Raw genomic sequence first — 14609 nt, forward strand, 5'->3', positions numbered from 1 at the left:
ATGGCCACCAAAGATGTCAAGATACCCGCCCGCCCAGGCGGCCAGCTAAAGACCCCCAAAGGCACTCGTGATTGGGTTGGCTCAGATCTGATTCTACGTGACCATATCCTGTAAGTGAGGTAGATGGAGATATAGGCCTTTGACCAAATGTTCTATATGCTAACTCATCAACAGTCAGACAGCCAGCGAAGTTTTCAAACGCCACGGCGGCACTCCCCTGGATACACCAGCCTTCGAGCTAAAATCAATTCTCGCAGAAAAGTACGGCGAGGATGCGCGTCTCATGTACGATCTAGCCGACCAAGGTGGTGAAATCTGCTCTTTGCGATTCGACCTGACGGTTCCGTTTGCTCGCTGGTTGGCGATGAATAATGTGTCGCAGATTAAGCGCTACCAGATCGCCAAGGTCTACCGGCGAGACCAGCCAGCGATAGCAAGGGGCAGGCTCCGCGAGTTCTACCAGTGCGATTTCGACATTGCTGGTCTTTACGACCCTATGATCGCTGACGCCGAGACCCTACGTGTCATTGTTGAGGTGTTCGAGGCTCTTGAGCTAGAGGTTACTATAAAAATCAACCACAGACGGATTCTAGACGGCTTGTTTGCGGTTGCAGGTGTTCCGGACGAAAAGATACGGTCGATCAGCTCGGCGGTAGATAAATTGGATAAGATGACGTGGGCCGACGTCAAGAAGGAGATGGTCGACGAGAAAGGCATTTCGGATGAGGTCGCAGACCAAATCGGCGAATACGTGAGACGCAGCGGTGATATGAGCGAGATGCTACAATTTCTCAAGTCAGATCCAAGACTGTGTGCAAATGAAAATGTGAAAGCGGGAATCGACGACATGAGTCTTCTTATCTCGTACCTGGAGGCATTAGACGTTGTTGATAAGGTCTCCTTTGACCTTTCGCTTGCTCGAGGGCTAGACTACTACTCCGGTCTGATATTCGAAGTGATCAACAAACCACTGAGCACAAATGGCAAGAGCGAAAACTAGTCTAGCCAGGTTGGTAGCATTGCCGCGGGCGGACGCTACGATAATCTGGTGGGTATGTACGCTAAGAACCCCATTCCATGTGTTGGCATATCATTTGGGGTCGACCGTATCTTCAACATCTTAAACGCGTGCCGCAAGAAAAAACTAACACACAAGGTCGATGTATATGTCATGGCTTTTGGCGGCAAGGAATTCGACGGGCTGCTTCTCGAACGCATGTCGGTGGCTCGCCAGCTGTGGAATGCTGGTATATCGGCGGAATTTGCTGCTAAGGTGAAGCCCAAATTTGACAAGCAGTTCAAGGCGGCGAAGAATTTACGTCTTGCTGTTATCCTTGGCCAGGATGAACTAGCTGCCGGTCAAGTCCGGGTGAAGGTTTTGAGAGATAGTGATGATGAATCGGATTCGAAGGATCGGGGGCACCTTGTATCTAGAGGGAATTTGGTTGAAGAGGTTAAGAAGTTACTTATATGAGAATATATTATTCATTGGCTTCGAAGCCGGACCAGTTTTCGGTTTTCGACATCTTTTCTTCTCTGAGCTTTTGCGCACCTTTCCTTCTCTTCAACGGTTTTCTACCATCCATTAGCCATCAGTCAGATTTGCGAACGAAAGCTTCTTCGGTACCTATAAAGTCAATATGGTAATTATATCTTGGAGATGCTAGCCCAAAAGGCATACTGTGAACAGGCAAGAATAAGTCAATTGATATCACATATTGCAGACAAGAGATATTGATCCGAAAACAGTGCATGTATTGGTACACTCAGTTCATTATTACATCCTCTAAGCTATTTTCGAGCGAGCAACATAAAGGTAGCAATAGATACATCGTTACAGCAATGACCATATATGCACACTCATTACTCCCCCCGCCAAAAATAAACCCATCCCGTCGAATTAATGCGTTATTTGATGATATCATTCACTCCAGCCTAGTTCGTAACCCAATCCAGTAAAGGATGAGATATTTACAAGGCGGCGAGGACAGCCATACCGGCAGCGACGAAGCTTCCGGCACCGATGACGAGCTGGCCAGCAGCACCGGTGACCTCGACGGGAGGAGCGGTGCCGGTGGAGGTGCCGTTGGTGGGAGCGGCGACCTTGGAGGAGGAGATGACGGTTGGGGCGGATCCAGTTCCGGCTGCGGAGGTTGGGGCAGCGGCGGAGCTGGATGGAGCAGCGCTGGAGGATCCCTCAGCGGAGCTGGAAGGGGCGGCCGCTGAGCTGGATGGTGCGGCAGAGGTCTCTGGGGCAGCAGAGCTGGATGGGGCAGCTCCACCGTCCTTGCAGAGCTCCGTGACAGCAGTGATGACATCTATAAAGAATGATATTAGCGATTGTCCGAGAATAACACTCAAAAACCATCCAAAAAAAAAACTTACCAACTGCCTTGGCTCCGCAAGCCTTCAAGACACAGGGAGTGGCCTCGGTCTGGATCTTGTCCATGTTCTTGCAGCTGCAAGGGACGTCGGTGGTGGTGCACGTGGTGACCTTGGTGACGGCATCGTCGATGCACTGCTTAGCACAGGCTGGGATGGAATCAAGACCAGCAGCGGCGGTGAAGCCGGCAAGAGCCATGATGGCGATGGTGGAGGAGAACTTCATCTTGATGGTTGGTTTGGGTTTGGGGATTTGCGGGAAATGCCTTTAAACGAGTGATGGCAAAGTTAGAGATGGAGGCTGATTGTTGAGATTGAGGATGGTGAGTGGGAAGAAAAGAGGAGGAGGAGAACGACGTCGGGGCTGGTTATATAGAAGCATGAAATGAAGAGGACAGGCATCGCGGCCCCGGGCTCCCCTTGTCTTGCGCTTCCCCTTCCTCCCCCTCCTCCCCTCCTCCCCCCTCCCCCCGTCTTGGGGAGATCGATCCACCGCTGCACATGCTCTGCTGCTGCCCCAGCCCTGTCTCTTATACACATCTAGATGTGTATAAGAGACAGTACTAACCCGGTCCGTTCGTGTAGTGCGGATTGTGGATTTGTGGCCTGCGTTCATCGTACTGTACATAGAGTACTTCGCAGCTAGTGGCCCCCTGGGGCCTGGGCGGATATTACCTACTTCGTAGGTAGCTGGGTGCAGCGAACCGTCGCCCCCCCGAGCCCGCAACCAGAATGACATAGGTTCGCCTGGGCCAATTGCCTTGGTTCCATATCGGCGAGAGGTTCCCTTTCCGTCGCTCAGCCTCTCAGGGGGCCATCAGAGGCCAATAGGTCAATAGCGGCAAAGTCCCGGGCCTAAACAAAAGTCCCAAGAAGCAATAACCAAAAAGCCCTAAGCGCAGTGCTACGTGCGACGTAGGTACATGTACGTGTACCGTACGAGTACTCGGAGGGTGTGGGTGTGGCAACAATTACGGATTACTCGCGTGCGGACCGCAACTGCACCGTGGATGTGGAGAACCTGGTACTTGGTGGTGACCTATGATGACTGGTGATAACCTGGTCGACCAACTCTTTTCCTCATGTACTTCGTACTTTACAGAGTACGGTACAGTACCTACGTACAGGGCGGTATTCTTTCCCCGGGGTCCAACCCTGTTTTCCCCCTTTCCTGCCCCTGGGCCGTTATTGGAGACGAGCTGCCTGCCCACCCGGATCGTCGTGAGGTTGAAACGTTGCAAAGCCGAAGATGGCCCAGCATAGCCCACTGCTCATGGTTCAGCTTTAGCTGCTTTACGTAGAGAGAATCGGTATGGCCGGGCAGTCACGTAGTCCAGCAAGAAAAACCCTCTGCGTGCAATAATACCGTATGCCATGCGATATGCGCTCTTTCCCCCAATCCTCAAAGGGCTAATTTGGCCGTTTCCAACTCCCAAATAGCAGAGCTGTGATCGCCAAGGGATCGAGATGTGTGTGCTATTATCGAATCCGACGGGGCCGGCGTCCAAACCAGGCCCTTCGAAATTGGCTGTACGACTTGAGCGAGTGTTCCCCGTACGGTACGATTATTACCCTCGTGCCATCCACACACTGCCGCGCTGGGCAGCTCCGTAATCTCGCAGGTAGAGTGGTGGTACAGTGCAGCCCTCGAGTACCTACGTAGGAGAAGAGCGAGTTGACTGGAAACGGCGGGGGGAAAGGGGAAATCAGGGCAGAAACCTGGGTGGCGATTAACGGCGGGGTTGGAACTTGGAACGCAGACGGGGGGAGGGGGGGAGGGAGTGGCGATCGACGATCTAGAGTGGTTAGTGGGTAATTGGCTACTGTAGTAGTTGGTTAGTTGATAATAATAATAAGAATAAGAATAAGTTTGTTGGTGTTGGCCCGTTGATGATTTGGCGTGTGCATGATGGCGGCGGAGAAGTGGCTGGAGACGGTTAGGCGGGGGGAGGTTGGGGCGTGGGTTTTGGCGGTGGCGGGCGGTGGCGGGCGGACGTTGTAGGACATGACATCTACTGTACTGTATAGAGGCGGCGTTTCTTCTAGCGGGCGCCCGGGCTGCTGCGAACAATGCTAGGTTCGCTGCTAGGCCCGCTGCTAACTGTGGGCAGTGTGGGGAAATCACCACTAAAACTGACTAGGTACCTCCCTAATCTTTCTAGGCAAAAACTCTTCAGTGCGCACCGAGGCATTTGGTCACCACATGTGATACAGTACCACTGGAATGGAATGTACCTTTCTGCAGCACTGTTAGTTGAGCACTGCAGCGCTGTAGCACAGGTGCTACCACTGTACCAACAGAGGTACCTGACTGCTACAGCGCTACAGTGCTCAACGCTCTCCCTCGTGCAACCCAAGTCCGAAACCAACACCAACACCGCCGCATCCGGCAACTCTCGCTATCCGCCTATCCCAATCCCAATCCCAATCCTAAATCCTAATTAATCCTAATCCGATTTTCCCTCTTCGTTACTGGTACCGGTCCATTCTCCATTCTCCATTCTCCATTCTCCAGGCTCCAGGCTCCAGGCTCCAGAGCGAGAAACCACGAATCCTTCCCCAGAGAAACACACAGCTCGCTCTGTATCCGCCGCGTTCCGATCGGAACCCCCGGCCTGGGGCCACATCTGGGGCAATACCAAGTCACCGAGTCGATAATAAGTCTCTACGGAGCAAATCAAGCTTCCATGGAATCCATTTCCCCAGAGCCTGCCTCCTAGGTAGGTAGGCTATTAATATGGTAGTACGAAGTATGGGGTGGTTGTTATTATGGTCATACGAGTCTACGCCCTAATTCCGTATGGAGCTCCAACAAGCAGCACTACATTGCTCCGTACTATACGCATTGCCTGTTGCTGCAAATCTACATTCGGTTCCTGACTAGCAAGAGCAATAACCGCCATGGCCATGGCCAGCAGCAGCATCAATAGCATCCTGACACCCAGCACTCCGCATTTTCTCCACATTACTCCGTATTCTACAGTGCCAACAGCTTCGCCCTTTCCCTGCTTGCAAATGCAATAATGCGGCTGCATGTCCTAATTATTCCGTACAATTGGAGTTACGCCGTAACCTGCCTGCAGTTACACTACACTTCCATACTTCCATGCAGCAGCGTTGCATATGTCAACCGACAAAACAAACAAACACAGCAATAATCACGGTGCTTCCCTCGGTCGGTCCCATGTGAAAGAAAGAACCCCCCGGTGTCTCCGCATCTATTATTATTATGGCACAGCACACAGATAAGGGTACTTCGTACATGTACAGTACGTAGTGCAGGTATGCACATCCTGGGTACAACACACCATGCTCTGTTGTGGATGAGCCACCCCGGGCCCTCCGGAGCTTCAAGTACGCAAAGCGGAATATCGTCCGGCCCGCCAAGTGCAACCCTGAATTAACCGGGCAACGAATCGCAGGTTCCAAACTTGGCTGGCAGCTTGGAACTTGGCAGTTTGAGGTGCTACGCCCGCCACCAGGTAATATAAGTAAAGTGCGAAGTTGTTGGCAGATCTACATCGTCATTCCTTCTGACAGGTTCGGGACTTTTCGCTGCTGAGTTTTAGCTACGTACCTCGTGCCACCACTTCACGCTACAGTTTCAAAACTTTGAATTGAAGGCTTTCAGCCTTTTGCCGATTGCGGTTGTCTCGCAAGGGCAGGCTGTTTGCGTCGAACGCTCCGGGTGCCTCTGATGTAGCTGGCTTCATGTGATGTTGCACAGCATCGCCACCCTGTCATCGGAAACCAATCCATCCGTCAGAAGGATCAGCAAGCTATTCTTATTATTCGAGAAGTTTCCGTCAGCATACCTAGAACCATCCACCAACAGCGTTATGTCGACAATCCCACGACGTCAATTCCGACCGAGGTGTTCAATGTTCCCGGATATTTCCTTCGTCGACTAAAGGGTTCGGGTTCGTCTAGTTTGTTGGTCGCGTGAGACTTCGTACGAGGCTTCACGTTCCCGTTTCTTGGGGTTCCAAGATGGACAGTGGCCGGCCAAAAAGGACCTGTTGTTGCGTGGTGTAGCCCACCCCCCTCAAACCCGATTTCCCTCTTGCTTGCTACAGAACCTCGAATCATTTTCTCTTCAAGTCAAAAGTCGAGACTTTGGTGCTTGAGCTCATCTTTGGAGGGCTTCTTTCGTTAAGAGGAACCCGTTTCGTTCAACATTCCTAGCCACTGCTAGCCTGCCTCGAACATACCTCTCTGATTGGAAAGCTACAATATCAAACAAACTTTGAATTGTCTGCTAGCTGTCATACCACATCGCAGTAATCCCATCGATTACTGCCAATCTTTGTCCCTTCAATTAATTTTTCTTCTTTCGAATAGGATAGGTTGACTCGAACAGATGCACTCGATTCGAAACTAGCCGCCGAAGCTTACCACATCGATGGAGAAATCCAACCAGTCGCATGATAATCTACTACATCGAAGAAGAAAACCAATCCGTTGCATGGATACGTCCGAACCGTTTCTCGAATATGCATAAGCTCTGAATGATTGGGATGATGCTGCAATGAAACCAAAACGGTACACGCAGACTTTACGACACCTCGTCGAGCTATGGCCGGAAGCGCTCCGTCTCTTGAGTTGCAGAAATATCCCCTCGAACCCAAAACCATATGGAACTCGATATATATCTTCTCTAGGATAGCATTTTCTCCCAACGTATCTCGTACGATGTCCCGCAGGATTCTCGAGCATTTATGGCTGGACCTGGGTGATACACTGCAGCATTGAGATATCCGCTCTGGAAAGTAAAGGCTTGGAAGAGGAGGAATTACTGCCTGTGCTCAACACAACACGGAATATCTTGATTGTCCCCGGTGGTTATCGACTTGTGATCCGTTTTTTGAGATGTAGTGGCACAGGGTGATGGGCTGCCACCTGGACAGTAAATAGGGTCGCTGTAGCTGCTATGCATATGTGTAGCTACCGAATGACGGCCTATGCTTCATTTTGGAGCTGGAGGGTAGGTACCAGTAGTCCGGATAGCGGTACCTGAGGCAACTGGCACCCAGCTACTATCCAACAGAAAGGCCATAGCTGCCATACATATATGAAGCCACCGAACGAAACTAGGAAGAAGGGTTTTGGTACTGTTCGATCTAGTAGGTTTCGGCCAATTCTCACTCCATAAATAAGTCTCGGGTTCTATTGATGGCCACCAGAGTCCCATGCCGGAGTCCATGTGACCTGCCTACCCATAGCAAACACGGGGAAACAAACCAAGAACCGTACCACCTGAACAGCGCGTGTTGTGTCTATACTTAGCTCAGGAACACTCGACAAATCTATCGAAGTTGGCGTGTTCAAGGCAGCGACGCCTAGCGTGGACCTTTGGTGACTCTTAAAACCTCTTCATCCCCTGAAAAAGGAGGCGGATTTGTCTTGGACCTCGCTTAGAGCACCAATTACGCTCTAGCGCAAGGCATCAACCTCCGTGCTGCCTAAAATGTCACGGGAACTCGTGTCAAACCGTGTTAGGCGTTCTTGGAAATAACGCGATCTGACCGCTCGTTCTCACGATGCTTCGTAAACCTCGGGTAGGTTTCGTACGTCGTCTGCAATCGACGGGAGCTCTTTCTCTTTAAATGCGTCGTGATCCTCAGTTATATTTCTCTACTCCACCATTCTCTCTCATCAACATCAATCTCAAGTCCTGCCACCATCTCCTCCAATTAATTACTTGTCTTGCGGTGGAACCGACGAGCCATTAGCCACGTCCGGGTCTCATCGACTCTTGTTTTAGTGACAGCTTCCTTGTACCATTTTTTATAAACCGTTCAGAATCATATCTGTTGAATACAACTCCTCGCAATCCATTTCCAGCCATGGCTCCCCTCGCAATCATCCCAGGCCCTGTGAAGATCCAGATCCCTAAGCTTCCTTCTGGAGGGGTTAGAGGCTTCATCCCATATCTGTCAGCCCACCCTGACACCCCAGTCGAAGAACTCCTCGAGCCCTACAAGGCATATGAGAACGAACTACGCAAGGTCTATGCCCAAGAGCCCTCCCACGAGGTCGTCAAAGACCCCAATGTCAACCTCGTCCCCATTTTTGCTGGTCATGAGCAGGAGCTCAAAATCCGAGCCAGGTCTCTGGACGAGGAATCCGATGAGGAAATGTCAAAGTATATCATGGCATTGGGCAAAGATGAGCGCAAGCCCTCTGGTGCTCCGGCGGTTGTCTCGTCCTTCAAGGATTTTCAACAGAATTTCAACCTGTTTTCCGAGTCATCGCTGGCCGACCTTGATTGGAGTAACGTCGTTGCCGCTGGAAGTTCGGTCACCACTGCCATGCTTCCTATCCCCGAAGGACGGGCACACAGCAAGAAGAGCATGCGTGAATACTACCACGAGCATCTCGCCCCTGCTAGTGATGTTGATCTCTTCCTATACGGCTTGAACGAGGAGGAAGCTATGGAAAAGATAGAGCAAATCGAGCGCTGCATCCAGGACAGCATTCTTCATGAAGTTACGACTATTCGAACCAAGAATGCCATCACTATCGCAAGTCAATATCCTACCCGCCATGTCCAGATTGTCCTCCGTCTTTATGATTCCATATCTCAGATCATCACCGGCTTTGATGTTGATTGCGCCTGTGCTGCCTATGATGGTAAACAAGTGTATGCGGCCCCAAGGGCTATCGCCGCCTTCATGACCCAATGCAATACAATCGATCTCAACCGACGCTCACCGTCGTACGAGAACCGTCTCTCCAAGTATAGCCGCCGTGGGTTCGAAGTCTATTGGCCAGCTTTAGACCGAACCCGCATTGATCCCACGATTTTCGAGCGGACTTTCGGTCGCACCCAAGGGCTTGCTCGACTCCTGATTTTGGAAAAGCTTCCGAAGGCTGCTGATCGTGATTCTTACATGGACAAACGCCGCAAGGAGCGTGGAAGACCGGCTATTAATCGCTGGCGCTTTAACTCTCGAAACAGTGGTAATATCAAGGAGCAGGAAGAAGATGACGTTGCTGAAGTAAGTCCTTTGGAGAGAATCACGTTTTCTGCTGCTAGATACCTGAGTTCTTTTCAAGAAATAGCGTTTAGGTTACTCAATGCTAATTTTTCTACCGCTGTAGTGGGTTGAGCAAGAGGAAGTTGCTTCGTACCATACCATGACTGTCCCATATGGTCCAAAGTACCATGCAGCCAACATCAATCGCTTGCTGTACGCCAAAGATCTGTTGCTCAATGCGGAATGGAATCAGCCCAAGGATCGCGAGGTCTATTTACATAGGCATCCCTGTTTCTTCGGTAATGCTGCGGAAGTCATGGAGGATTGCTGCGGATACTGCCCAGTTCCGAAGACAGATGAAGAAATAGAAGTCGCTGAAGAAGAGAGCAAGACATATCTCTCCGGAGAACTTAGATTTCTCAAGGATGATCCGGGCCGGCAGGAAATTGGAAGTTTCAACCCCATCACAGACGATGAATGGACTACCATGGCGTACGTTGGAGACACCGCACGCCTTTGCCAAGCAATTTCGGACGGTGACCTGGAGCACGTCGAGGACTGGTGTGGGCAAGAAGGCGTAGATGTAAGTTCCTCCCTAAAACCTGTTCGCCACTTTTGATGTGCATATCGCTGCGCATTATTGCCTAGAGAATCTTATATGGGCCGTTCCCGTGCTAGAAGATCTCTAGCTACCTTGTATTTTTAATCGAACCCTAACTGACAACTCGATACTCACAGGTTAACTGTCGGGACTACACTGGGCGAACCCCTCTACACCTAGCAACTATGACCTCCACGCCTGAAATTGTTCAATGTTTGATTGACAATGGCGCCCGGTTGACCGCTAGACTCGTGGACGGCAGAACTGCTTTGCACATTGCTGCTGCACGCGGAAGTACAGCAATGGTCGCAGCACTCATGGATAAGAGCTTAGAGAATGAAGAGGAAGAAGATGAGAAGAAGGAGGCTCGACACAAGGCTAAGCGGGCTGAACGGGCTAGTAAGGGTCGCAACACCCAGGATACGGAACAGGAAGATGTTGATATGGACGATGCAAGCTCGGAAGCTTCTGAGATCACTCTGGACAGCGACGATGATTCGGATGCTATGACCATGGGCTCCTTCGTTAAAGTGGACAAAGAACACCCGAAGGAGGTAAGAGCACTCCTACTATTATTTTATGAACTTGAGCGAGATCTCTTTTTTAGCTAACATGACAAATTTAGGATGAGGTTCTCGAAGACTCTCCAGATAGCCCCGATGTCTATGATGTTGATGTCATTGCTTGGGACCACGGTCTTTCTCCTCTTCATTTCGCCATCCTCAATGGACACCTGGATGTCATTGAGCTTCTCGTCTCAGAATATGGATCGGATGTCCTGATACCCGTCAAGCTCACTGATCCGTACAACAATAGTCCTCGTGCAGCAATCATGACACTCGTCCTTACCATGTCTCTCCCAGCTGAGAAGGCAAAGCAAGTAGCAAAGCTTCTTCTGAAACTCGGTGCGACGTCGGCTCAGGGAGATATGAAACGTATCACCGCGCTTCACTATATTGTCGCTGGAGGCAACAAGGATATTTTAAACGTTCTGTTTTCGGATGATCGACCGGCAGCGCTCAGTGTTATCAACAATGTCGGATCGTCCAACGAATATTTCTCGCAGATTGCAGCGCCGCTCATTACTGCTATTGATAAAGGGGATGGTGATATGGTTTCAACATTGCTCCAGGCCGGAGCAAAACCCTCTATCGAGTTTGACGACTGGGTCAAGACCTATCTAGCTGTCTATCGCTTGGCGAAGCATCTCAACTCGGAAGAAACTAAGACACGATTCCACAGTCAAGTAACTCAGCTAGTTGTTAAGGCGGCAGACAACTTTATGGGCTCGACAGTTGATGAACTCATCAAATATGGTGCCGATAAAGCCTCATGCTCACCGATGACACATTTAATCATCCAAGACCACCAGCGCGGCAATTATCAGCGCGGCGAATTTCTCTTAGATATCATTCGGAAGAATCTCAAAGAACTGAGAGAATATGAGGAACCATACCACCATGGCCAACAGAAACCGGAGAAACTTCAGGATCAAGAAGTTTATACTCGTGGCATTCCCGAAGGCACCTACCAGTACTTCAATGCACTGGAAGATTTCAGGAACCAAGAACAAGCCAACAAGAGGGCCTGGGGCTGGTATGAGGAGTCCCTGAAATCAAACATCCAGAAAGGGGCAAAGGAGAAAAGTGCAGCAATAGCAGAAGTGATCAAGGAGCTAGAAAATACCGAGAGATTGTTAATCAAGGCTGGTGCTGAATCCTTCTACGAAAAGTATCCCAAAATCACGAAGTACAACGATAATCAACGCAGCTATCGCTACACGCCCCCAGAAGTAAAGCCCTATGAAACATCCGTGACTTTTATAGTCCCGGACTTGACGGACGCCAACAAAGATAGATATCTCAAACTCTTCGAGGCCGCGTGGGTTGGTGATTCGGATACCGTTAAGGCAATGACTTTGACTCCATTCTCCAACGCCGATGGGGCTTCATCCGATGCTCCGTTGAAAATTGCTGTCCAAGATGCCAAGCAGTTCAGCCCATTTTCAATTGCTGTGCTAAGAGGCCACTTCGACCTAGCAAAGACTATCATCGAAATATGCATGGCTCAATACCACAAGGATGATAGCAAGACACAGCGCCAACGCTGGAGCATGCAAATCCACGAAAGCGAAGACGAGTACTCCGACGAAGAATCAGAAGATGAACATATTCTTCCTATATTCAGCGAATTAATCAGTGATGACTTCACCATCGATAATTTAGGAGAAGTTTCGAAAGCTGTCAAAAGTGACGTCTTGCCATTGACGATGATTGAGTGGAGGTGCTACTCCCAAAGATTCCTGGATCCAGCAGACCCGAACCGTGGCGCGTTTCACGCTGGGGGTGGCGTATTAGAGTATGCCGTTGCCGCGAACGACATTAAGCTTCTGAGATTTATCATCGAGCTCGGAGCAGAGCAAAAAGCTCGTCTTGCTGAGGAACATGATGATCCAAGATCATACACCATCCAGCCTTCCGCGTTTATGTTGGCAATCCAACTTGGCCGCACGGAAATGCTCGCTGAAATGATTAAAACCACAGGCGTCGGTATCCCTTTGAACGCACTCGTCGAGAAGAGTGGAGTGGAACTCAAGACAAAACCAAAATACTACCAGGGATTGTCAGTGGGAGGGAAGAAGCGTGCAGATTGGGCCCAGGCGCCAGACGACAATGTTCAAGTCACTGAAGAGAAGATCCCTCCTTTGCTCCGGGCTGCTCACCTTGGCAGCGTGGAGTCGGTTGAATGGTTCATGAGTGATGCCCCTCTACGGAGATACAAGGAATTCGCTGAAAAGAATAAGAATGATAAGCGAATCAAGGTTTTGGACGGGGCTGGAAAAGGCTTTGACAGCACCATCGGATCCTGGTTAACTACCAAGAGTATGTATTTCACCTCGTTGCTTAACCCATATTCTTCTGCTGCTGTTGGACGGAGTACTGGAAATGAAGGCTCTGCACTTCTTTTCCGTTTGTCGTATTTCTTCTTCAGCTTTATTTCAAGTTGTAGCTAGACATCGACCAGAGGATACAGCTCTAGTATTCTAGAGTCATAAGTGCCCACAGAAATGCTGACCATCTCTCTAGGCGAACTTGTCCTTCATGCCGCCATTCTCCACAAAGTCGCCAAAGACGAGACCGATAAACATCTGGCTCTAATCAAACACCTCATTTCTATAGCCCCCGAAGCTCTCGAGCAAAAAACAATCGAGGGCTGGACCCCCCTCCATCAGGCAGTCTGGCTTGACCGTGAAGATCTCGTTGCCTATTTCCTCTCTCTTGGAGCCAACCAACGTCAGCGCGATAAGCGTGGAAGAAACATGATACACAGCATGGTCACCGCTAAGTGGGAGACTAATAGCAACCCCAAGACCGACATTCAGAAGCTGCAATGCATGCTTGAACTATTTGACAAAGAAGCTGTTAAGGCTATGCTCGTTGAGCGTGGCACTACTGATTCTGGGGCGTATACACCTTTAGCATCGTGGATGGCTATGAATACCAATTACAAGAAATCTGATTTCATGGCTGTTTTGAGCCGCTATTCTTCTGGGGAGGAATTGGAGATGATTAATGGAGAAGGAGAGCTGCCCTTGCATGTGGTAAGCACATTATTCTTCCCCAGCGAATTCCCACTATAGCACGCACTTCGAAGACTAATATATTCCTAGGCTGTTAAACAAGGGTTTGGCGATATTATCTCCCACCTCATCTCACTCAACCCTGCACTCCTATACCGTGAAAATACAACTGGTCGCACGCCTCTCGAAATGTCCAATGAAATCTACCTCGCCTCCTGCGTTGAAAACCCACCAGAGATCTGGAACCTGCACTACAACAACCAACCAATCATCCGAAAGTCGGCTAGTAGCTTTGTTGAAGAAGACGACGTAGTCGAGCAGGGCAAAAAGCGAACTTGGGAAATCTGTGATGCTGCAGATAAAGAATATCGCAAGAATACTGAAGAGCAGAATCCAAAGAGGAGACTTGTTAGCTTGTTTGAGGCTAAGGAGGTTGCGGAGCGCGTGAAGGGTTACGGGAGTAGGTACGCCGGCTCGCAGGTTGTTGTCAATGGAGGTGTTGTTTATGCCGAGGAGAAACCGGATCCCGTTGGCCAATGGTTGAGGGATATGTGAGATGTTTCCTTACCGGAATTGAGAGCTGGGTGGTGGATGAGTTATGAAGGTCTATTTTTAATTTTTCATGGTTACATATAGCCCTACAGAGCTGTTTATATCGTTATAACCGTTTGGTTGCTGTTTTAGACGGAATACATGATGTCGATACGTATTACGAGCGTTTTCTTGTTAAAGGGGTATATATTTAAATGATATCTATTCCCGTGGGTTCGCGCATAAGCTATTGTCTTAAATGCAGCTATTAACTAGGTGGCCGTTAAAAGATATAACAAATAATGTCCGCCATTCATGTTATGCAATACTCCCAAAACCCCACCTTCCAAAACCACCGAAATCTAAAGCACAGGTATATCATATATGCTCATCATGCCTACAAATCACCGCCATCTATGGCCCCCAACATCCAAATCCCTATAATACCCACTCCTCCTCATCAACCTCCCTTCCCTCCCCCACAACCTCCTCATCTCCTGCTCCCTCTCTCTCCTACCCTCCTCCCACACATACC

At 49.8% G+C, this 14609-nt stretch overlaps 3 protein-coding genes across 3 annotated transcripts; 2 read left to right on the forward strand and 1 right to left on the reverse strand.

Moving 5' to 3' along the window:
* On the forward strand, window positions 1-1474 carry BP5553_03721 (putative Histidyl-tRNA synthetase; the record flags this gene model as incomplete). The annotated part of the gene is made up of 3 exons (XM_032012344.1): window positions 1-110; window positions 175-955; window positions 1001-1474. 3 exons carry the CDS (start codon window positions 1-3, stop codon window positions 1472-1474), a joined length of 1365 nt encoding a protein of 454 aa, XP_031872037.1.
* Window positions 1475-1971: 497 nt separating this feature from the next.
* Window positions 1972-2608, reverse strand: BP5553_03722 (uncharacterized protein; the record flags this gene model as incomplete). The annotated part of the gene is made up of 2 exons (XM_032012345.1): window positions 1972-2318; window positions 2386-2608. The coding sequence occupies 2 exons, from the start codon at window positions 2606-2608 to the stop codon at window positions 1972-1974; spliced, it is 570 nt and encodes a 189-aa protein (XP_031872038.1).
* A 5620-nt stretch (window positions 2609-8228) lies between these two features.
* BP5553_03723 (uncharacterized protein) lies at window positions 8229-14098 on the forward strand (the record flags this gene model as incomplete). Its single annotated transcript, XM_032012346.1, has 6 exons — window positions 8229-9383; window positions 9487-9945; window positions 10101-10517; window positions 10589-12845; window positions 13050-13564; window positions 13634-14098. 6 exons carry the CDS (start codon window positions 8229-8231, stop codon window positions 14096-14098), a joined length of 5268 nt encoding a protein of 1755 aa, XP_031872039.1.
* Between the last annotated feature and the right edge of the window lie 511 nt (window positions 14099-14609).

This window comes from Venustampulla echinocandica (assembly GCF_003357145.1).
Source record: "Venustampulla echinocandica strain BP 5553 chromosome Unknown scaffold_1, whole genome shotgun sequence".
Taxonomy (NCBI): domain Eukaryota; kingdom Fungi; phylum Ascomycota; class Leotiomycetes; order Helotiales; family Pleuroascaceae; genus Venustampulla; species Venustampulla echinocandica.